Source organism: Delphinus delphis, chromosome 11 (genome assembly GCF_949987515.2).
Source record: "Delphinus delphis chromosome 11, mDelDel1.2, whole genome shotgun sequence".
NCBI classification, from domain to species: Eukaryota; Metazoa; Chordata; class Mammalia; order Artiodactyla; family Delphinidae; genus Delphinus; species Delphinus delphis.
In genome coordinates, this window is record NC_082693.1 from 44,607,711 (window position 1) to 44,631,505 (window position 23,795).

Consider the following 23,795-nt stretch of genomic DNA (forward strand, 5'->3'; position numbering starts at 1 on the left):
TCATTCCACATTGGAGGGATACTTGAAGGTGCCAAAGCTGGGGACGTTCTCTTGGTTCACATCAATAGGATTGTCTGTGGTGAAATAAACAGTGTAGTTAGGAGGGATTTTTCTGCATATGACCTTCACCCTGACCCAATAGCAAAGGGCTGGCTATGAAGGACAGCTTTGGAAGACAGAGTTGGGAAGTAGATGGATGCTCTGTTTGGGAGATGGGGGCGGGGGGCGGGGGAGAAGCAGAGCTTGCCTGACCCCCTCGCAGCTGCAGCAGAACTATCTTACAAAGGTCTCCGTCCTGTGCTCCCGGGGAAGGCTGGACTGTGGACCCAAGCCGATTGGTTAGAAGGGGCAGAGGAACCCTCACTGTAGCTAAGAAAAGTCCTGTCTTTCCCTCTGGTGACAAATGTGAAGCAGCTGACTTCTGCTACATCTTTGCCAGCACGCTAGTCCTTCCACCGACCTCCACATCTTCCTACCTGGCTGGATGTTCCTCTTGCCCATGAGACCCACAAAGAAGTCATGCATGTCACCTGCAGAAACAGGGCCAACATTTTCAGCGGTGATAGTGAGGGGCTGATACATTTCCCCAGACATGTGTCAAGACTTCTGAGGTTGGGCTTCTGGTCTCTGTTTCAGTGTCTCACCACAGCTTACTCCCCGCAGTTAGCAGGCTGTCCCCTAGGCCCACCCTCTCTGTCTACCTCTCCCTCCCCCACATTTCGAGAACTCTCTGAAATTCTCCCACCCAACAGGTACCTGGCTTAGAATCTTCACAGCCACCAAGAGATCCTCTTGGTTCCCACTAACCTACCAGCGGAGGGAGACTCCACCGTGCCCCGCACATCTGCTTCCTCCGGCTCTCAGCGGCCTCTTCCATTCAGGAAAGGCTGGCTGAGCAGTTGCAGCTGGCATGCTGTTTGCGCCAGCTGAGCCGGGGCCAGCCGAAATAGTCACTGGGCCCTGTGCCCATGGAGCTCTAGGCAAGTGGTCAGCAGAGATCAGGAGGGAGAAGAGGCTACTCACGTTTCTGGGGAAGTGACGACTCCTTAGGACCTGTGAAGCAAGAACAGGCATGTAACTGGGGAAAGGAATCTGCAAAGTGATGATTAGAGGGGGTTCAGATCACAGCCCTCAATAATTCACTAAGCCATCTCCAGTCTCCTTCCCACACGAAGGGGTCTCCCAGGCCTATTTAATCTTCAGAATCCTGCCCCACACGCCCCTCTGCCCGGGGCTGCTTCCTACCCACGCTAGCCTTGCTCAGCATTTTGAGCAATCCATCTAGGGAGACTGAGCGGCTGTCATAGAGTCTCCGGAGCAACGACGGGGGCAGCTGGTAGAGATTCGAGTCCTTCTGGGGAGAGAAACAAAGAGGGCTGAGGAGGATGCTCACACCCAATCCACTCACTCTTTCCCCACAAGAAATGGCCTCTTCTTGAGCTCATCACAGCTGAACTTAACATCCTATTTCTTTCAGGATTTCCTCTGGTGTACACTAGAAGCGAAGTAGGCTCTCAAAGTGTGGTCCATGGACCAGCAGCATCGCCGCTGGGAGCTTGTTAAAAATACATAATCTTGGTCTACGCCAGACCTACTGAGACAGAATCTGCATCTTAACCAGGCCCCCAGGTGACTCACAGGCACAGCAAGGTTTGGGAAGCACATGTAAAGGGAACACATTGGGCATCCCTGTAGGCCGACCAACTGTCCCGGTTTGCCCAGGTATGTGGGGCTTTCAGTGTTCAAGCTGGGACAGTCCCAGGAAAGCTGGGAGTTGGTCATGCTATATCCCAAGCTCAAAGGGGACTGACCCTTGGGGCCCCCTCCAGCTCCTGCCACCTCTCAGTGAGAAGGGCCATTGGTTCTTTTCTCCCTGGCACACCCGGAACCGGTTTGACCAACGATGTGGTTGCCCCACTAAGTGAATGAGCCAGGAATTCCCGCACTCACAAGAAAGGCTCATCAGACAGAGCTAGTGTCCTCTGGTCTGTGCTCCATGATTGAGTCACAGACAGGACTCGGTCCTGGGGACAGGTGGGGGTAGGCAGTCAGGGCCACCAGCAATCCTGAAGTTGCCCCCGCTCTGCACTGTGTCCGTGGATGTTTCTCTCCCTGCGTTTCCCACCACCTCGCCCTCTCTTTTCTTCTCCATCAGGTTTCTGCCTCTGTTTTTGTCTCCCTCTCCCCTCTCTCCCCTGGATTTAGAATTTCACGAAGGCAGCATGCTCAGAATGAAGCCTCTTCTTCCCCTCCACAGATGAACCCCATTCTAGACCTGCTGCCAAACAGGGGTTCTTTCTCATCTTGGTGGTTTCTTTTTTAGCAACTTGGGCACAGCAGGATGGTTGGTGGGCACACATCACACACCCAGTTTATTGCGGCTGCAGAGAGATAATGACAATTGATCATGTTTGGAGATTTTCACCTTGAATCTCAGCGGTTCCTCTCTCTCCAGAGCCTAGGGGTCCTTGGGCGGCTGAGCACACGCAGATGGGCATTTACCCAGGATGCACCCACACACGTGCCAACCTGGCTGCCCAGGCACACATACATCCTACTCCCGTTCCGTCCCAATTTCCCTCATCCTCTCGGACCTGCAGGGAGAAGGGGCAGGATGGCAAGCTCTATTTTATTGACCAAGAGGGGCAAGGTCTCAAAGCAAGTTTGTCTCAGAGGAACAGACCCAGATATTCTGACTGTCTCCAGCTGGAACTTTGGGCTCCAAACACAGTGTCCAGCCCATATTTGGCACTCGCTGTGTGTTTTTTGAACTGGTTCTGGTCTTTTGGAGCTGGTGCAACTACTGCAAGGATGCCAACCTATCATACCTTGGGACACCTCACCAGCTAGATGAAGGCTGGTGATCTCTCTCTTTGCCCTTCCCACGCAGCCACTTCCCCAAATTGTTCAAATACTCTGCGCACCTCCTGTAATGAGATGCTAAACAGATCTGAGCTGGAGAGGCAGTTAGACTTCACACACTGAATATGTAGTAAGTTCCACCTGTAATCATCTTAAAAGCATTCGTACCAATGTAACTGCTGTCTTGTCAAAACCTTGAGAAGACTTCCTCCCTGCTCTCCCCCAGTACCCCTACCCTGACAACTCCTACTCTTTTTCTTAGATGAACTTTGGAAATTGGGGCCCAACCTGTTTTGTGGGGTCTTTTCCTATCCTGACTCAGCAGAGGCTAGAGGGGGACATGGGAGAGGAGGGAAGAAAGGGTTGGAATGTTAGGAGCACCTGAGGTTATTGGGGGTGGATGAGCAGGGGATAAGGGAATTTATTTGAATTTTGAAAACAAAAAATACATATAGCTGATAGGTAAAAGAGCACACAAATGACTATTGGGGAGAGAAGTTCTGACTGTGTTTCATACCATCCAGGAAGTGGGGAGGATCTGCCCCCCTGCAAAGGGACAGAACCTGAGCTGGACCATAGGGAACCTGAGACAACGCTATCCTACCCCTCACAGTACCACCCAATCACCAGGTCACCACACAATCAACCAACCAAACAACATATTAGTGCCGCACATTTTATGTACAAGGTGTCAAAGACATGCAGAGGGACAGAGACACTGACAGACATACTGGGAGAACATGAGGCCACTGCAGAGGCTGCGCTGTCCAACCCTCTGATGGGTAACTCCCAGCCCGCCCGTCCCACCTTCCTCCCTACCACGGTGGGACAGGCAGAGTGCAGCCTTATGATGCTGCCCAGTACTCTGCCAGGCTGGGTGAGCCAGAGTGGGTGCCTTACCTTGCTGTGACTCCCACCAGGCACCACCTGTTCCTGTGACTCCTCACACACCGCCCCAAAACTCCGAGCCAAGCTGAGGGCCAGGATCACTGCAAACAGCAGGGCACTCCTCATGATGCCTAGGAGTGCAGACGGACAGGACGGAGGGAAGGCAAGGAGGAGGAGGACACAACACAGGTGCAAACATGGGAGACATTCACGACTAGCAGCCTGGCTTGACCCTGCTTCCCCAGCCCCCAACTCTCCCGCCCAAGCCTTAGTCTGGGAGAGTCTCTGAGCTGGGAGGCGCTCAGTTTCCCTGCTCCCCCATCACATATTTCCCCAGGATATGCACCTGGCAATGAGCAATGGTGCAATAATGTGGGGGACTCTAGCCTCCCAGGGAAGATAATAGATTTATATGACGTGCATGGGTCTATTTCCTTAGTCGGCTTGAGGAGGGATCCTGGGTGCTATTTTCCAGCCCTAGGTACCCCAAGACTTAGGCAAAAACTTTCTAATATAGGAAGAATCAGTCTGTACCCACAGGCTCCAAACACTACATCAACCCCCATTGACTCCTGTTCACCTTCCCAGTATCCTGCTCCCCGATCAAAGGCTGCCACCTTTATTCCCTCCTGACTTTGCCCCTGTCCTTTGGTGCCAGCTCCTGTCCATCCAACATTCTGCCGCTTGTGCCTACCTGTGGAGCAGCTCTGAGCCTGGGGCAGATGGTCCGGCAGGATCAGGGAGCTGGCCGGGAGCACTGTCCGCTCCCCACACACTCTGCTGGTGCTGCCGTGAAGAGAGAAACAGGGAGTGGAGGGGCTTGGGGAATGTGGCAGGAGCTCCGGCCCAGCTCCCAGATAAAGGCTCTGGGAGGGTCTGGGGGAGCCGGGGGAGGGGCTGAGAATCACCAATCCCAGGGTGGCTGGAGGGGAGGGGGAGGCTGGTGGGGGGAAGAGGGATATAGGACACACACACACACACACACACACACACACACACACACACACACACACACACACACACACACACACACACACACACACACACACACACACACACACACACACACACACACACACACACACACACACACACACACACACACACACACACACACACACACACACACACACACACACACACACACACACACACACACACACACACACACACCAGTGAACGGCGGTTATCCAGCAGCCCACAGTACAATAGCCCCTGAGCTGTGCATGCTAAGGGATGATGTTGTGTACGGTTTGCCACAAAATTTCCATGCCGGAGCCTACTCAACAGGTGTGGTCCCTGGGCTCTTTCTCCTCCTTGTCCACCCACCAGCTCTTTGCCCTTTAAACTTCCAGCCTCGACTGCCTGGCCAAAACAATTTCCGCCAGGTGCTGCTCTGGCCCTTCTACCACCAGGATGAGCAGGCTCAGGTCCCTGACGATTGAGAGGTGAGTCTGGCACACCCTCCAGTCCTCAGTTCTCCCTCTGTCCTCCTCCCGGCTGGAGCTGACCCATTGCGTTGGTCCTCAGACCAGTAGGGTTGGTACTTCTCCCCACTAGTGAATGCAGAAAACTCCAGGGTCTGCCCCCCTCCACCTCCCCAGTTCCAGAGCCTCTCCCCATGGCCTCCCACCCCACTCTTGACCCCTGAATCAGCCTGACGTAGCTGCATCCTTCCAGGGTTCTGACTTCTATCCTTCCTGCTGTCATCTCTGAAAGGAGGGACAGAGCACCATGGCTGAGCTCTTCCCCTACCCTCACCCCCGCTCCAGCATTGATCTCTTAACTGCTTCTTTTTCTCCTCACAGTTGCATTTTTTCCACTCTAATCTGTCTCCCTACAGCTCAGGCATCTTCTCCCCTGAACTTTCAAGCCTCTAGTTCACGCCCCACAGTCGAGGGGCCTTATTCTGCTCACTTCACACCCAAGGTAAGAGAATCCCAGGGGAGAGGCAGAGTCAGGATCTGATCCAGATCCAGAGAGAAAAGACCCAGAGAGAAAAACATACTGCTGTAGGAGACGAGGGGAGGGAAAGAGAAAGCCGGCTCCAGAGCAATCATCACTCTTAGCATTTATAATGGGTGCAGAATTTGAACATTTGCAAGACGCTTCGGCAGAGAGCAATCCAACTGATTTTCATCACCTCCACCGTGTGAGTAGGAAATATTCCTATTTTCAGATGAGAGAACTGAGGCTCAAAAAATTCAGTCACATGCTCTAGGACATATAGCTATTGGAGAACAGCCTCAAATTCAGGTTTTTCTCACTCCAAACTTCCCCTTCATTTTACTGCACTGGTCTGTACTTTGACCACTAAGGGAACAGTTAAGTCTCCCAGAGGGAGTTGGGGGTCCACCTCTCCAAAAGACCTGGAGATTTGGGACCTTGTACTCTTCTACATCTTGGGATTGGGAAGAGAATCATAGCTCTGTTGCATATTTACTACAAAGACTTCTGCTCACCAGCACCTTCCCCAATCACCCTATTTAAAATTACTACCACTCCATTCTCCATATCCCTTCATTTCTTTTCTTCATATATTACATCAAACATACTACAATTTTACTTATGGTCTGTCTACCCCACATCCCACCAGAATGTCAGCATTATAAGGGCAAGGACTTCCGTCGCTTTACTGTTGGATTCCTAGCTCTATAGTGCTTGGCATATAATAGGTGCTCAATAAAAATTTATTTATAAAACAAAAAAGCAAGTCTGAGTCCAGCTTCTTGCATTGCGGCCCACAATGTGGATCCTCCACAGGGCCTTTCAAGCACTGCTAGGGTCCTGAAATGTTTGTCTCCCCATCCTACCCATCCTGGGGTTTGGGCCATACTGAGAAGTCATTCCGGCTTCACGGGGCCCCATGTTCATCCCCGAGTGAGGGCAGCAGCTAGGTCTCAAGGCCCCTTAATTATGTGAGAGGCCAATGGGGCCTCAATAAAGGCTTCCCATTACCCAGCTAATTACAGGGCTCTGTGGGGCAACCATGGCCCAGGACTCAGGGTTGGGAGCCATTAGTGGAATAAAAGGTAGAAGTGGAAGGCTGTTTACACGTTAATGGCATGACTTGTTCATGCCTTTGAGAAGCTCTGATGCTATTCCTAATTGGACCAGGTCATCTCCCACCTCCTCCTCTTCTCCTCCCTCACCAATCTGGAAAAGGAGGTCCAAGCTGGGCAGGCTGGAGGAAATTGGAGGTGTAGTAGGAAGAATGTGTTAGACTGAGGGCTAAGAACAAAAGCCTCCTGGGTCCCATCTCTACATCAGCCTCCCTCCCCCACCAACCCATCCATCCCTGCCCCCAAGCCCTGGGACTAGGGAAGCAAGGATTCAGCAAAGGTCCGTCATGAATAATCTCCTTTGATGATGAGGCATCTCACAGAGGATGGCAGGAGCCAAGGATGGGGGGAGCAAGGGAATGGCAGGGAGAATTGACCACCTCTTGATCTCTGGGATTAGCAAAGACTTGAAAGAGCTGATGCTGAGTCAGAGAGGTGATGAAGGAGGGAGGCTTTGGAGGGCTAGGGCAGGCTGGGCTTCACTTTGCCCACAAATCATATGCAAATGACATGTAAAGCACGTGCTGCAGCTACAGAGAACCTAGGTGTGTTTCCTTTGAACACTTACTCTTTGAGCCACACCTCAGACACTAACTGTCACTGGCCTAGCGGAGCAGGATCCCTAGCAGACCATCCCTCCGGAGCCCCCCCTCTTTATTGCTGGTGCAGGTTGTGGGTGAAGCCAGTAAAACACTGAGCTGAGATGCTTTAATCGACCCTTCCCAGGGGTCAAGGTGGGGCACGTGACTGTGCGCGCGAGCTGGCCTGCGTATGTCCACAACATGCACAGCTTGGGCGCGACACGTGGACCCCTTCGACATTCTGGAGGGGTGCCGCGGGCTGCTGGGGGAGGGGGCTGGGCCATATGTGACAATGGGTGGAGATACCAGTGAGGACTGGAAGGATGCCGAGTCCTGTGGCCAGGACACAGTCGGGAGACAACCCACAGCACGAGGAGAAGAGTCCCTCAGAGCCTGGGGAAGAAATGTGCTGAGCCAAGAGGGCTGAGCTAGAGTGGTTTGTGCTGTGAGATGATCAAATGGCCCCTCTTGGGGGTTAGGGGACTCCAGGATGGCTTGTGCCCCTCAGAGGCTCAAACAGCCTAGACTTTGAGAGAGCTGGACTGGCTGTGAGCAGGGCGGGCAGCAGAACTTCAGCTTCTCCCATCATGATGGAGCCAATTCAAGCCCTATAACAACAGGTGGGGAAACTGAGCCCCTATAGGCTTCAGGGGACAAAAACACACACTCCTGAGCTCCAGAAGAGAAGAGAAGCAGAGACAGGAAAGAGGAGGAGGGAGGGAGAGATGGGAGAGTAAAGAAGAGAGGACCCCCCCCCCACACCTCCCTCAGCCTACCATCTATCCACATGACTGACGGGGGGAGGACAGGAAAGAGAGCAGGGGCCCCAGCCCTCCCCGCTCCTACCATTCCCAGCCCGGAGAGCTGACAGTGCCTTCAGCCCTGGGAAAGGAAAAGCAGGATAGGGAGCAGCAGCTGCATATTCTCCTGAAATTGCTTCTGAAAATGACCAGACACTTCACTAGGAAAGTGACGACAATTTGGGCCCTGGGAGCAGCAGATGAGGCGAGAGCGGGGGCGGTCAGGCTCTGATCACCACCCCCCTCTCGGCCTGGTTCTGAGAAGTAAAGGACGGGGGAACTGTTGGGGGTGGCGGAAGGGTGGCCAGAGCCCCAACTCTGGACATGGCTCCCCACGACAGCTCTAACCCCTCACCCACTGGGAAGGGCTGCCTCCCTGGGCCCCATCTCAGCTCAGGGCAGGGTGTGCCAGAACACGGGGCTGCCTTGTGCTCTGAGGGCTAGATTAATCTGCAGTCAGAGGATGAGCTAATCAGGTCTCCCGCCAGCGTGACTACCTGGGGAGTGAGCTGCCTGCCAGTGGAGGCTGAGGTGGAGGGAGACCCCAGCCTCAAGGCACCATGAGCTCAGCGGAGACAGGGAAGAGGCAGGGAAGGCAGAGGTCCGAAAGGAGGCAGAGCCGTCCAGACAGAAACAAAAGGCAGCCATTTGTGTGCTCGCATAGAGCGCAGTCTACATTTTACTGCAAACCCAGGAGATGCTTGTTCCCCAAAGGTAGAGAGCAGAGTGGGAGAGGCTTAGACAAGACAGAATCTATGAGGAAATAGCCATGAAGGAAGTGGGGGAGGGTGATATTTAAAGCATTATACAAACTCTTACGTGTCACCATTAGTCAGAGCCCACAGCAACGGGGACAACGAGATGGTGTCAGACAGTTGGAAACCAAGAAAGAAATAATGACGATGACACATGGAAAATAAATGAAGACGAGAGAGGTCAGTCATAGGAATGGGGGAGTCCGGGTGGGGGGGCGTGTCCCCCTGTCAAGTGCCACCAGCTGCAGGCCCCAGCTGTGGGGCCGTGATTAGTAAGATAACTGTTGGCAGCAGCCTGGCATCTCTGGTGTACGGAAAGGAAAGGGGTGCCAGGGGGCAGGTGTGACAAAACCCAGTGCTGAGCTTGGGGTGGAGGGGGCTATGGAGCCGGGGACCCTGCATTCCCCAGCTCACCTCAGCTCGCATAAGCCCTCCAGCCTTGGGCCTCTTTCCGGGCTGAATCTCCAAAGGATCCCAGTTTCTGCCAAGACAGGGATCCTCACTTCTTCCCTCCAGGGACACACTTAATGAATCAGCTCATTGGCCACCTGCGACCTGAGCCCCATCCCCGACTGCCCCACCCCCACCCCAGTCTCTCCAAACCCCGCCAGAGCTCAGCCGGTCAAGGAGCCCGGAGACAATTTCCCTTCTTCTTCATTCTTATTATCTGCATTAGCTGGCTCCAAGGAGCCTGAGGAGAGGAAAGGGAGGGGGGCAGAGGGTCTAAGCACAAGCCAGTGAAAAGGTGGGGGGACAGGGACCCACCCACATGACCATATGTTTGCAAAGCCTCTTGTTTTATTAGTGGGCAAAGAGGCTGAGGGCGGGAGGAAGCTAAGTTTGGAGAGAGGATTGGAAAGGACTGGGAGAAGCAAGGTCCTCTTCAAGGGTTCTGCACTCTCTGAGCCCCACCTCCCATCAGAGGGCTCAGGCACGGGAGCCTCCCACGAAGGTGGGTGGGTGGGAGTAGGGCCGGTGCTGGTCCAGGAAGAAGAAACTGCTGCACCTCCTCACTGTACAGTCACCTCCAGGCAACGACTCCCCTTCTTCTTGCAGCTCAGCTTGCCATTCCCACCACCCCCAGGGCCCTGGATGACCTTGACAGCCAAGCTGCTCTCCTTGAACCTCACTGAGAACCTGGAGGGGTAACAGACAGAAAGACAAAGCTAGTGCCCTCATCCCCTCACCCCTACTCCTATATTTTCATGGTGGCTTCCCCTCCCCTTCTTGAGGCAAGTACATCCCCCCACCAGCCCCCTATGTCAGAAGACTCAAGGCCGCAGAGAACTTGGGTGGCCCTGACCTGACATAGTATGCTTCACTTTCTGACAGGACAAATTTTCCCGGTCACAATGACCGCCAGCTTGGTCATCTGCCCCAAGCCATCCCTCAGCCCCAGCTCATGGCCTTACTCCTCAGTCACAGTGACTGGAAGCTGCCTCTGTGTGGCATCCAGCACAGCCCGGTACATCTTGGTCAGCAGTTCAATCACATGCTCGCTGACCAGCAGGAAGTCCCCCTTGGAGCCCACTGACGATATCTTAGGAAGGAGAGAAACAGCAGGGAAGGGATTCATTTTTTTCTCCTCAGGAGCAGCCTGGGAGATATCAAAGGCCCAGAGTGAGAGGTCTGCTCTCCATGGCCTCCAGCTCGCCCCAGCCCTGTGATGCCCACCACCTTCTCCAGTCTGGGGCCCTGCCCCCACCCAGCTCTGATACCTCACTCAGATGCAAGCTAAAAAGCCCATCCTTGAAGCTGGTGACTGACACCCCGGCCACACTGTTTAGCGCGACGACAATCTTGGCCTGGGAATTCTTGGTGTCTGAGATAATCACATGCCCCTTGGTCAGAAGGAGAATTCGAGAGGAAGTCTAGGGACAGAACAGGAAAGGGTGAGGAAGGGTTGTGATGCATCCCCACCCTTCCAGCTACCAGCCAATTCGAGAGGAAGTCTAGGGACAGAACAGGAAAGGGTGAGGAAGGGTTGTGATGCATCCCCACCCTTCCAGCTACCAGCCGAGGCTCTGGATCAGGCTGGGGGAGGAGTTCGGGATATGGGCCTTCACCTTGCCATTGCCACGGTTGACCTTCATCACAGTCTCAGCCACCAGAACAGGCCCTTCCTCCCTGCCCTTCAGCTTCTGTAGCTTGGGGTTTCCTTGCAGCCCAATGTAGTCACCGTGGAATGGAATAGGGACACTGAGGACACACGGGAGGTACGCAGTGGAGATAAGGTCCTTACCTCCGACCTCCAAGGTCCTTGTACCTCCCCCCCGAGTTCCCATCTTGGTCCTCCCGTGCTCCATCCCCCATCCTCCGCCGTACCCTGTGTCTCAGCGGTTCTCAGAGCACGGTCCAGGACCGACATCAGCATCCCCTAGGACCTTGTTAGAAAGGCAAATTCTTTGGCCCCACCCCAGACCTCCTAAAACAGAAACTCTGAGGAGGGCATGCAGCAACCTGGCTGTTATCCAGTCTGCCAGGTGATTCTGAGGCGCACTAAAGTTTGAGAACCACAGCTCTGTTCCACCTGGGGAATCTTCTCTTTGCTATTGATGAAACTGCACAGGGTCTGGGAGGCACTCACCTCTGAGGGTATGAAGCCTTCTTGCCCTTGAACAGTTCGCTGGCACAGAGCTTCTCCCTTAGGACCTCTACCTGCTTCGGGGACAGCTGATCCCGGAATTTCTTGCACTGTGACAGGGGCGGGGAAGGAGGACACTTCAGAGAGGGCAGGGGCTGGAGGAGCACTGGGGAGGGGAAGGGGGGCTGAGGGATGCTGGGGGAGGGGGATGGAAACAGTCAAATACAAGCCCCAGGAGGGCTGTGTGCCCACAGCACAGCACAAGGCCTACTCCCAGACAGGTGCTCAAAAGTATTTCTTGAGTAGAAGAACTCTGTGCTAAGTGAAATAAGCCAGACAAAAGGACAAATGTGGCATGAGTTCACTTATATGAGGTACCTAGAGTAGTTAAATTCATAGAGACAGAAAGTAGATCACACTTCCTGGGGGCTGAGGGACAGAGGAATGGGGAGTTATTGCTTAATGTGTACAGAGTTTCAGTTTGGGACAGATGGCGGTGATGGTCGCACAACAATGCGAATGTGCTTAATGCCACTGAACTGTTTACTTAAAAATAGTTAAAATGGTAAATTTTATGTATTACCACAATAAAAAAAAAAATTTAAGTGGAAGAGGGAGGCAGAAGAGGAAAATCAGGAGGAGGAGAAAAAAAAAAAAAAAGACAAATGAGAGAGGAGTTGCCTGAGCACCAGGAGAGGCTGCCCAGGCCCCGCTCACCTTCCATTGGTAGAAGAGCTTCTGAAGCTCGTGGTTAGCTGTGTTGAAGTACTTGTAAGGGGCAGCTGGCCACCTTTTGTCCAAGACATTGGTAGACGGCAAATCGTTCTTCAGCCCCAGGAGGAATTTCTGTGCCTGGGTTGGGAGCAGGGGGGTTGGGAATGGGATGACGAGAAGACCTCCTGACAGGCAAACTGGCACCCAGATCCCACCACTTTGAGAAAGAAGGCCACCCACAGGGAGAAGCAACAAGTGCAGTTGAGGAGATGGAAGGGAGTCCCCTCCTGATCTCTTTCAGTGTGAATGCAGACTTGAGGTTGGGCAGTAAGAGCGTGATCGGGAGATGGAGGGGAGAGAAGGAGTAGTTCCAAGCAGATACCTTCTACACAGGGTGGTGAGGTGGGAGGAGCAATATGGAAACTGGCCTTAATATTTTGCTTCTGTAGCTCCCTATTCTCGAGGCTTATAATTGCCTACAGATGGCTGCCCCACTGTCTGTGTTAGCTATTGGACAGGTGCCAAATCTTCCCTCCTCTCTGCTCTGTCAAGGCCAACACCTCAACCTGGCATTCAAAGTCCTCTACTCAGAGCCCAGCCTCATGTCACAGGGTCCCCTGCATTATCTAATCCTGGCACACCAACCAGACTGGACTCCCTGACTTGCCCTCTGCCCAGCCCATTCATCATCACTCTGTGCCTTAGCTCATGCTGCTCTCAGCTCAACTCTGCCAACCCAGATTCTACCTATCCTTTGAGATGCAGCTCAAAGCCCTCCCAGATTCCCTGGGCCAGTGGTGTCTCTCCTTTCTTTGAAGCCCCATAGCACTTTGTCTATACATTTGTTTTTGTACTACTGTTATTTGCATGGAAATCTCCCTCTTCTACAGGGTGAGTCTTTGGGAGTCAGGATGCTAGGTCCTGAGTTTTTTCACCATTCAACACCATTAAGCATCTGTTCTGTGCCTGGCACTGTTCTAGGTATGGGGACACAGCAGTGAACAGAGTAAACAAAGTCTCTTCTCACTGAGTTTACATTCTACTGTGGGTGGAGAAGGAGACAGCCCACAAGCAAATAAACATAGACTGTAGCTTCCAATAATTATATACGCTATGATGCAAAAAAAAGCAGAACAGAGACAGGAATGAGTGGTAGCATATTCCAGACAAGAAGGAAAGCCAGTGCGACTGGGCTAAATTGAGCAAGAGAAGAAAAGATCAGAGAGTAGGTTAGCCAAGGAGAGATCATGAAGGGCCTTGTAGGCTGTGGTAAGGACATTTGGCTTTATGTGGGGTGAAATGGAACACCTTTAGAGGGTCTTAGAGGAAGAGTGACATAAACTGACTTAAGGTTTTACTTTTTACTTTTTAAAATGTAATACAACTTATTTTCTTATTTTGAAATTTTTAAAATTTGCGTGAAAGCTGAAACAACATTGCAATGAACATCTGAATAACATATACTTCTCACCTAAATTCACCAGCTGATAATGTTAACATCTTACCCTATCTTTGTGCTCTTTCTAACACACGCACACATAAATACAAATGCATGTAAGTATATAAATACACGCATATGTACAAATCTTGGCTACTATAGCATCCTAAAGTAGGTTACAGCTATCACGACATTTTCCTCTAAAGCTTAAGCACGCATTGCCCAAGAACCAGGATATTTTCCTACACAATCATGATTCTATCACCATACCTAAGAAAACTAACATTAATTGGACACACTCACCCAACAGTAATGTGTATGCAAATCTCTTCTAATGTCCTTTATAAACTTTAAAAATGTACTCTTTGACTTTGTTTTTATTTTTCCTGATCCAGGATCCAATCAAGTTTCACCCGTGGCATCTGACTGTTTAGTCTCCCCCAATCTAGAACAAGGACTCTTAAGTCTTTATATCTCAGGGAGCACCTAGCACCCTGTTTATTTATGGGATAGAATTACTGAAGGTATAGAAAATGACTTGACCTTGAACACTTCCAAATTTTTGGAATTTTTGTGAAAACTTTTTACTGAGATATTAGGTTAAAAAACTAAAATAGAAAAAGGCAAAACACACAGTACATTGCTGTAACTCTCCAGGAACAATGCAAGCTCTTTGTACCTTCCACTGCAAAGATCTAGTGGGCTTGGTCTCATCACCCTGGAGTCCCCAGTCCTTGGCCTGGTTTGATTTAATTCAGTAAACATTCCTTAGCATGTCCCATAATCCCCCATGTTCCAACTGATGTGGAGCTTCTGAGGTTTTTCTTTTTTGTTTGTTTTTTTTAGATCTAGAAAGTTCTGCTTTTCCCTATGCAGCCCTCCTGCCCACAGGTCTACCCAGAGCCATGGATACCTGGGTTGTCCAGGCCTCTGTGAGTGTGTTGGGAGTGGTGAGGCAGGAAGGGGAGGGGAACAGTCACAGGTGGTGGTTAAAACTAGAGTCAAATAGCTTGTATCCCAGCTCTACCACATACCAGCTATGGAACTCCTACAAGTTATTCAACCTCTCTGGGCCTTAGTTTTTACCAATAAAATGAGGGAAAGAGTATATTTTATTTTTAAAAAACATATACTTTGAATAACAATTTTCTGGGCATGTTTAACTAACCTAGGTAAGAAAACCATGGTGTTTAATTGTAAATAGATTGATATAAAATTGGACCAATACTTGATGTGTACAATTTTAGTATATAGGGTTTTGTGCTTTTAAAAAGAAAAGGTCGGGACTTCCCTGGTGGTGCAGTGGTTAAGAATCCACCTGCCAATGCAGGCGACATGGGTTCGATCCCTGGTCCAGGAAGATCCCACATGCCATGGAGCAACTAAGCCCGTGCACCACAACTACTGAGCCCGCTTGCCACAGTTATTGAATCCCACAAGCCTGGAGCCCCGTGCTCTGCAACAAGAGAAGCCACCACAATGAGAAGACAGCACACCGCAATGAAGAGTAGCCCCTGCTCGCCACAACTAGAGAAAAGCCCATGTGCAGCGAAGATCCAAAGCAGCCAAAAAAAAAGTTCAATTAATTAATTAATTATAAAATAAAATGAGGGCAATATAAGGGCCTACCTCAGAGGGTTGTTGAAAGCATTAGAGTTAATGCATGTAAAGGGCTTAGCACATAGTAAGTGAGTTATAGGCAAGGCAATGGCAAAATATGGACTAGTCAGAAACACTGGGGCAATCAATGCCCTGTGGTCCCCCATACGCAGACTTCCACAGTGGGTCTGATTTATTGAAATACTGGTTTAAAGGCAACAGCTCCTGTGGTGACATTCAGCAGATGCCTGATGATATACAGGTGAAAAAGAAGGTAGACTAGAGGTCATTCAGGAGATAAGAACAAAATCAGATTACAGGTCTCGGGTGTGCAGCAAGAGAGCACGTACTCTGGTAAGGCAGACACCCTGGAGCCTGCCTGAGGAGAGCCCTGGCAATGGAAGAGGCCTAGGACAATGGAGCTTCCCGGGGGAGGGGGAGGAGGACACAGTGAAGACTCAGGGAGGTGGGAAGAGGCCCAGAGCCCCCCTTCCTCAACTTAGCCAAGGGAACAGAGAGGAGCTCCAATGCATCTCGTGTCTTTACGAGCAAAGTCAGTAAGAGTCCTAACAACCATCAAAAATCAAATCAGCCGAGGTCAGTTCTAATTCACTCCAGCCCTCTGTCCAAGATCTCCCGCTCTTCTCTCTGGTCTTTCCCAAGGTTTCAGTGGAGTGCTGCTCTCCCCCATCTGGTTTCCCTCCAACACTTCTCAGAAGCACTGTTGCTATCGGATGTATGTCTCTGGAAATCACCCCTCTCTGTCCCTGTTTTCCTCTCACTGGAAACTGTCCATAGTTTGAACGTCCAGACCTGCTCTTGGCTTCTTCCTGCCCACCCTGACCCAAGTCCTCCAGAATTAAGGTCCTTCCTGAGATTCGGTTTCAGCCTGGCCTGCTACAGTGTCAGAAGAGATAGAAGGAAGATATGACTCCTCCACCTTCACCCCCAGCCCTAAAATGAATCTCAGGAGGTTGGGTTACTTAACCCTATGTGTGTCCTCTCTCTGCTCTTCAATGAGGCGCAGCCTCTGCAACTGTTGTTAACCACCTAGCCCCAGTCTCTTCTCCAGCCTACTCACCATGGACTAGTTGGTGGGTGTGCTGGGACCCCTTCCTGCCACAAGGTTGCCTGCAGTGTCTATTCATGCCAAAATGTGCTCTGATTCTGCCCCTAGGCCCCTAGGCGCTGGGGCCCTCCCCGTGCAGGCTGCTGCCCCATCCCCTCTGCTCCCAGGGTTTAAGTACATCAGATAGAGGAGGCTCTTGGGAAAAAGCTTTGAGTCACCTCCTCTCAAACCCCACATACTTCCTCTTCCCAACCTGTCCCTCCCTCCTCAATGCCCCGTTTCCACCCTCAATCCCCACCACTTACCATGCTCTTGTAGATGAAATCTGACAAGGTGAGGGCAGCCCCTGACCGGAAGTACTTCCGATAATTCTTGCGAGCCTGGCAGGGACATACAAGAAAAGGGCCAAAGTAAAGATAGAGAGTTATACCTGGAAGATAGAAGACAGGCTTAGAAGAGGTTCTACTATTTTTCAACCACACAAAGAACAGAGTAAGGAAAAGAGCTGAGACTATAGCTGGAGGGAGAGAGTAAAGTCAGACAAGCTGGCAGTCAGGAGGACACTCAAAGCAGAAGGCAGAGCTCTGCTGCTAAGTCAGAAACACACCCAAGCATATATTCAGATCTCCCCAAGATGCACCCACACTCCCAGACACACACAGAGCAGACCCAGAAACACACCAAGACACAGACATACCATCACACACAGATGTGTCCTGGGTGAGGGCAGGACCTTCTCTCTGCTACTCTTCCCCACCAGCAGCAGCTGGCATGACCCGGAGGAGCCACGTGAGGGGAGGAAACCCCTCTCCCTTCCCCATTACCTTCCAACCTCTCACAAAAGCCTGGATCAACAATGCTGATGCCTTCATCTTCCCATAGCGTTTCTTTTGCTGTAGAAAACAGTGGGCCTGTTAGAAAAACTCCACCTCCTGAACCACCTCTCCGCTTCCCACTCTCCTATTAGAGTAAGGGGGATAGGACTTTGGGGATGACAGATACCATGTTGCCCCGAAACCAAGAGGAAATGAGGATCTGACTCTTGCGCATCAGTTGGTAGTGGACGCGGCAGCGCCAGCCTCGGTACATCTTCTGTATGAGTGTGGCCAGCTGATGGATTCGTAGGCGCCTCTGATCTTCCAGGTGGAAAAGCTGTGGAGAGGTGGAAGGGGGGCAGAGAGGGGCTCACCTAGGGGAACCCCACGGCACCAAGATTTCCTAGCCAGTGTCTTATTCAATCGTTCCTTAGTCCTCTTATTCATTTATGCATTCATTCATTTAATAAGCAGCTACTGAGCTCTGACTCTTTAGCAGGCATTGTGCTAAGACTTGGAAACTCAGACACCCTGACTCTCAAGGAGTCCTGCTTCAGGCAGAGGCGCTCAGACCAGCAATGCAAGCACACCTAATTCCAGGGCTCAAGGCAGGCAGGGCAGGAACCCAAGAACTCAGTTCCCAGGGATAAAGTCCCTGCAGAGAGGAGACTTCCTCATCCACTATCCATTCCAGGTTCTAGAAGCTCCCGTCGCCCAGCCTCGCACTCACGTGGGCTCTCCAACTCTTCCACCTTCCAGCCCCACCAAACACAAGTGCACCCTCCAACTCACAGTCTTGGGGCTTCTGATGAAGATCTTTGTCCTCCCAAAGGCCAGCTCCTCTGAGGACACACTCAGCTCCCCCAGGACCTTCTCGACCCCCTCCCTACAGGAGCAGGTGGGGAAAGCTGCCAAAGGGCATCCCAGGTCCTCTCCCACCTGTCCTCTACCTGTGGGGGTCCTCTCCCACAGGTCCTCTCCCACCTGTCCTCTACCGCCTTCCACCTCAGGAGAAGAGTTCAGAGTTCGGACAGACTTCAGAGCCTCTGAGAAGTGATCATTCAATTCATTTCCCCGAGAAGCCCCTTCACGAGCTTCAGCGATACACATGGCACCACCTGGTCTCTTCCCCCACAGAGGTTCCCTGCACTGCCCTTCCCTTCTCCCCAGTCTCCCACTGAGTCTTACCGGTCTCCACCGTCCCAGCGAGGCCAAGTGCTCCGGCTCAGCAATCGGTACCTTTCCAGGAAGGACCCGTAGGCCTGGCGGTAGGCATAGCCTGCTCGTCGCACCCGCACATTCTCCAGCAGCCCCAGGTACCGAGACTGGACGGCCACCAGCTCCGAGGAGAACTCACCTCGCTTCTGATGCTCATTGGGCTTTATACACCTGGTGGGAGGTAAGGCAAGGCCCGGGCTACAGGAGCTTCACCCTTGCCAGTGTCACCCACCCTGGTCTCTACACCTCTATTCTGTACACATTCCCGTTAGCTGAAAATTTTCAGAGGAAGCAGACACACTGGCCTTCCCAGTTTCACTCACTATAGCATGGTCCCTACTTGACCATGACGCTCTCCCCCTTACAGGACTCTCAGCTCCTCAGCTGGCTCTGTTTTTCATGAGGCAAAGGGATCTGGTATCCTATTCCAGAGACAGCCTTCCCCCCACCCCCGCACGGACATGTTCTACCATGCGTGGACCCTGCAAGTGTCATCACAAATGCAGCATGTTCCCCTATGTGCCCAGCATGTCACCTGATGTAGTTGGGTTTCTTGGAATACAGGTTCTTCATGAGAATGGCCACAGAACCCTTGAACTGGACCCCAGCAGTTGGGGGGCGTTTGAGAGACGCCTGCTTTGGATCACCCTCAGGAAACAAGGACCGAAGGAGGGGGTGCTGGGCCTTCCACATGGCCTGGGACAAGTCCCGGAAGAGCAGGTCGTTATTCTTGTCGATGAAGCTGTTCACGTTGTAGGTCACCTGTACAGGAACAGCACTTGGTCTGGACAGCCCACCACATTGTCTGTCGTGCGCGTGGCCCTCCCAGTTTCACTGCGAAGTGTTCCTGGTTCTCACCTCCCCCCAGTGCCTCCCCCATTGCCTTCAGCCTGTGCCCAGACCCTAGTCTTCACCCTCCAGCCCCGTGACATCACCTTGCCCGCATAGTGGCAGATGCGGAAGCAGCTGAGGCCCATGCTGTGGTCATACTGGTGCTGGGCATTCTGGGTGACTTTGCTCTCATAGTGGCCATGCTTGGAGAAGATCTGGTTCAGCTTTGCTAGGAAGGTGGAGTCACTGACCACCCCAGGCCGCAGGCACTCCTCGTCCAGCATGGCCAGGATGCCTCGTTGATTCTGGCCAGGGGAACACGATCAGCCCAACCTAGACCTGGTCCTTCAAGACGTCCACATCCTCACTGCCGCCCCTCTGCCCCCTCATCCTTTGCCCCCTTTACCATCCTTATCAAGTGGGGTGGGGGAGGAGGGGAGAGAGAGACAGGGGAAGGGTGTTCAGGCAGTCTGGAGGGGGAGGTCCCAGAGATGAGAGAAGGATAACTTACATCCTCAATGAGGTTACAGATAATGCCATTATCAAAGTAGTCCACCTTCACCCACGGTATGCCCTGGCAACAGGAGATGACAAATTACACGGAGCAGGTCCAAGACAAGTCTCCAACGGTCTCACCAGAACCAGGCCCCCTTTCACCCACCCCACAAAGGACCATCAGAAAGCCCTATAGTTCAGAGGGGTCCTTGGTGTGGTTTCTATCACATCCTCATCCCTCCAAGGTTGATGGAGAATTTGTGGGGTGGGTGGGCAGACGTGTGGGAGGACCCAGAGCAGTTGTGAGAGAGGGTGAGACAGTGCAGAAAGCCATGTAGGTGCTGTAGGTTGGAGAAGGAAGTGGAATATGTTGGGTGAAGACTGGGATAGGGATTACCCCACTGTGGGAGTGGGGAAGGGTCCTTGAGTATGTAGAAGAGCAAATGGCCATACTGTTCTGGCAACAAGCTATGGAACCAAAGCACATAGGTGAGTTTATCATAAAACGACAAAGCTAATTTGATACATCTTCAAAGACCTTCATCAGTGATTCCCAAACTCAAGTGTGCATCACAGTCACCTGGAGGGCTTGTTAAAATACAGATGGCTGGGCCCCACCCCCAGGTTCTGATTCAGCAGGTCTGGGACAGGGCCTGGGAATCTGTCTTTCCAACATGTTCCCAGGGGACACTGCTACTGCTGGTCCAGGACCACACTTTCAGAACAACTGATCTACATGATACTTTGGGGCTGTATAATTTGTTTTTTAAAAAGCAAGAATGGTATAGAAGCAAAAGACCCATAAGACCATGCATCTCTAATTTAGAGCTTTGCTGGGTAACAGGCCTATAGACAGGAGAGCTCTGGACCAGCCAAGGGCCAGACCTCCCAGGCTCAGGCCATTCCCAGGTGTGGTTGGGGAACACGAGCCTTTCTCTTCCTGCTCCCTCACAGGTCTTTAGGGAATGCAGAGTGGAATTAAGTAAAGTTGCCCGCCCACTTCATCCCCAAAATACCTCCCCAACTGGCTAAATGAACAATCCTATGCAGCTATAGAAAAGCATCTTTATGTACTGATACAGAAAGGTCTCTTGTTAACTGGTGAAAGCAAGATGCAGAACAGAGTGTATTCATTGCCACTTGAATAAATTTTGAGGGGAAATATATTTACAGATTTTTTTGATTACACATAAAAGACGTCTGGAAGGAGGCCGACTTCAGTTGCCTCTAGATGCGGGGGGAGAACTAGGAAGCTGGGATGGGGTGGGAGGGAGACCTTTCTTTACACACCTTTTTAAGCTTTTTGAATCTTGAAGCATGGGAATGTATATCTATTTGCTAATTTAAAATTTTAAAGTAAAAACATACAAAACTAAAAAAACTTTTAGTTGTGACCACATTGCCTGAAATTCTGCCACAGCAGGTTCCTGAGGGCTCACAGGGAACATCCCTGAGAGGGTTTTGATGAGTGAGACTCAGCCATTCACACTTTGGAGTGAATTAGCTCAAACAGAGAGCTTTTCTAACACTTGGCCATAGGAAACTGGGGGGGCGGGCGGGGGGGTGCGGTTTTCGCTGACCAGGGGAAGGAGTGTGGAAACTTTGAGCCACGGGGCATTTCTGGTGAGAAAGTCTGGGTGCTACAAGAGGGGACGGCAACATCAGTCCAGCCCAGAGGAGACAAAAGATTCTGAGACGTCAGAGAAGGGCACCGAAAGGGATGTGGTAGGGTGCCAAGCCCAGGAGAAATGCCCCTTCTAGATTCGGCTCATAGCCTGCCCTGGGCCAAGCACAGCTGTCACTTCACTCTTGTCAGCCCTCTCCCCCACCCCTACCCACCCCAACACCCTTCCATCAATCTGCTCCCTTCCTCTCCTGGCCTGGAGGGCAGGATGGGGAACTGGGGGTGGAAAGCAGAGAATTAGGGCTTCTTGGTAATGCTGGAATATTCAGCTGTGCAAGGGAAACCTTCTGTCCTTAGTGTTCTCATCTGGGGACAATTGAGAGGAAGCTGTGATGAAGGAGAAAGATCTGGCATACGTAGAAGTCATCTGAGAGAGGGGAAGCAGGAAGTCCTCGTTTACCTCTCTCTTATATTCCTCTTGCTCCTCTTTCAGCGTTATCTCTATGAACACCTGCTGTAGCTTCTCATTGCAGTAGTTGATCACAAATTGCTCAAAGCTATTATCCTGTGGTGGGTACACAGGTTAGAGAGTGAGACCAAGACACTTCCTCTGTCTCAGCCCTACCTCCCCTCTCTCACACCCCCCTTGGAGCCTGGCGCTCCTAACCCTCAGGAAGCAGGGTGCTGAGGTTGCCGAAGCTCTCTCACCTCTAATATTTCAAAGCCATAGATATCCAGGACCCCCATGACCTTCCTTTTCTCCCCAGTGCCCACCTGAAGAGGAGGAAAAGATAAATCTGAGGACCGGCCCTCTACACACCAGGCCAGGCCCCTCTGGGATGGATGTGAGCAAAGCAGGGAGCAAACAGAACTTGGGTGAGCCTGACCAAGCTGGAAAGGAATTGGTGTAATTTTACTCTCCCTCTTCCTCTATAGGCTGAAGGACAAGCAAAGAGGGAGGAAAGGAGGAAAAGGAAGATGTAATAGATTCCAGGAAAATGCTCCCATGGTACAAAGTAGAAAGACGTTAAAATCTTCTCGGGAAAATAACCATCCCTTATATTTGTAGAGCATTTTACAAAAAATCCTATGATCTTATTTCATTAATCCATCTATCCCTATAAGGTGTGATTATTCCCATTCTATAGATGAAAAAAAATCGAACTTCAAAAGAGCTAAGCATTTACCCAAATCTAGATTCAAATCCTATATTACCCTGCTGCCTTCTGGTAACAGATTCTAAATTGATAGCACTTTCACATACGAATTTTTAAATAATAGCTCTATTTTGACCGAATTTGCACACCATAAAATTTACCCTTTAAAAGTATACAATTCAGTGGGATTTTTTTTTTCAGTATATTCAAAAGGTATACAACCACCACCACCAAATTCCAGAGCATTTTCACCATCCCCAGATGAAATCTTATACATGTAACCCATTAGCAGTCACTCCCTATTCCCCTGCCAACTGCTGACCTGCTTCCCATCCCGATGGATTGCTTACTCTGGACATTTCATATAAATGGAACCATACAAAATGTGACCTTTTGTGTCTGGCTTCTTTCACTCAACATCTTTCCAAGGTTCATCCACGCTGAGCATGTATGAGCACTTCGTGCCTTTTAATGGCCAAATAATATCCCACTGTACGGATATACCACATTTTGTTTATCCATTCATTAGCTGATGTACACTGGGGTTGTTTCCACTTCTTGGCTATTACGAATAATGCCTCTATGAACATTTATGCACAGGTTTTTATGTGGACATCTGTTTTCAGTTCTTTTGGATATATACTTAGGAGTGGAATTGCTGGGTTATATGGTAACCACGTACACAATTTCATCTGATCCTCACTAAATCCTGCGAAACAAGTAGGCATTAGTGTGTCTCATTTCCCAAATCGGGAAACTGAGGTTCAGAATCTCTGTGAAACTGAAAGACCACACAGTTGGTAAGTAGGGAACCCAAATAGATGAACTCAAAAAAACAGAGATGTTTCCAAAACACTACATTATCGTAAATAAATAAATACACCCTATCCTCCTTACTCTGTTCGTCTCAGAACCCAAGGCATGGGGCGGGCAGAGGAGAGTGCTGAGGGAGGAGGGCAGTCTCTCACCTGGATACTCTCATTGATTCGATTCACCAGCCAGGTGAAAAGGCGGCTGTAGACGTTCTTAGCCAGAGCATCCCGAGCGTACTGAGCCTGCAGGGCAGTGCCAACTGGTTAGTGTGGCAGCCACAGAACAGACTCAAAACTCAGCCTCCTCCCACAGGGCCCCTCACCTGGACGACATTCAGTGCAGTGACCACTTTTTCTCTGGCCGTTTCCATGGTCCTTGAGCACAAAGCTCTCTCTAGTTCCACTGAATTCAAACCCACCATTTCCCCAATCTCTTGAATACCTGGAGTGATGAGGAAATACAACATGGCCTGAGAGAGGGCTTGCTCCCA

At 51.1% G+C, this 23,795-nt stretch overlaps 2 protein-coding genes across 2 annotated transcripts in view; both read right to left on the reverse strand.

The window, feature by feature from the left end:
• TAC3 (tachykinin precursor 3) lies at nt 1–10,740 on the reverse strand. Its single transcript, XM_060026287.1, has 7 exons — nt 10,667–10,740; nt 4,445–4,536; nt 3,763–3,881; nt 1,246–1,354; nt 1,024–1,053; nt 477–530; nt 1–74 (listed from the first exon to the last, which is right to left on the reverse strand). Exons 3-7 carry the CDS (start codon nt 3,874–3,876, stop codon nt 1–3), a joined length of 381 nt encoding a protein of 126 aa, XP_059882270.1. The 5' UTR covers nt 3,877–3,881; nt 4,445–4,536; nt 10,667–10,740.
• The window catches only part of MYO1A (myosin IA), an 18,381-nt gene continuing 4,544 nt past the window's right edge, over nt 9,959–23,795 (reverse strand). Inside the window, exons 10-27 of the mRNA XM_060026286.1 lie at nt 23,628–23,746; nt 23,461–23,547; nt 22,044–22,109; nt 21,796–21,900; nt 19,728–19,790; nt 19,321–19,521; nt 18,921–19,147; nt 18,356–18,556; nt 17,960–18,053; nt 17,355–17,504; nt 17,177–17,245; nt 16,658–16,732; nt 12,250–12,384; nt 11,536–11,642; nt 11,015–11,147; nt 10,667–10,819; nt 10,361–10,488; nt 9,959–10,085 (exon numbers count right to left, since the gene is read on the reverse strand). Of these exons, the coding sequence (XP_059882269.1) occupies nt 9,959–10,085; nt 10,361–10,488; nt 10,667–10,819; nt 11,015–11,147; nt 11,536–11,642; nt 12,250–12,384; nt 16,658–16,732; nt 17,177–17,245; nt 17,355–17,504; nt 17,960–18,053; nt 18,356–18,556; nt 18,921–19,147; nt 19,321–19,521; nt 19,728–19,790; nt 21,796–21,900; nt 22,044–22,109; nt 23,461–23,547; nt 23,628–23,746 (2,240 nt within the window). The remainder of the gene's footprint in view (nt 10,086–10,360; nt 10,489–10,666; nt 10,820–11,014; nt 11,148–11,535; nt 11,643–12,249; nt 12,385–16,657; nt 16,733–17,176; nt 17,246–17,354; nt 17,505–17,959; nt 18,054–18,355; nt 18,557–18,920; nt 19,148–19,320; nt 19,522–19,727; nt 19,791–21,795; nt 21,901–22,043; nt 22,110–23,460; nt 23,548–23,627; nt 23,747–23,795) is intronic.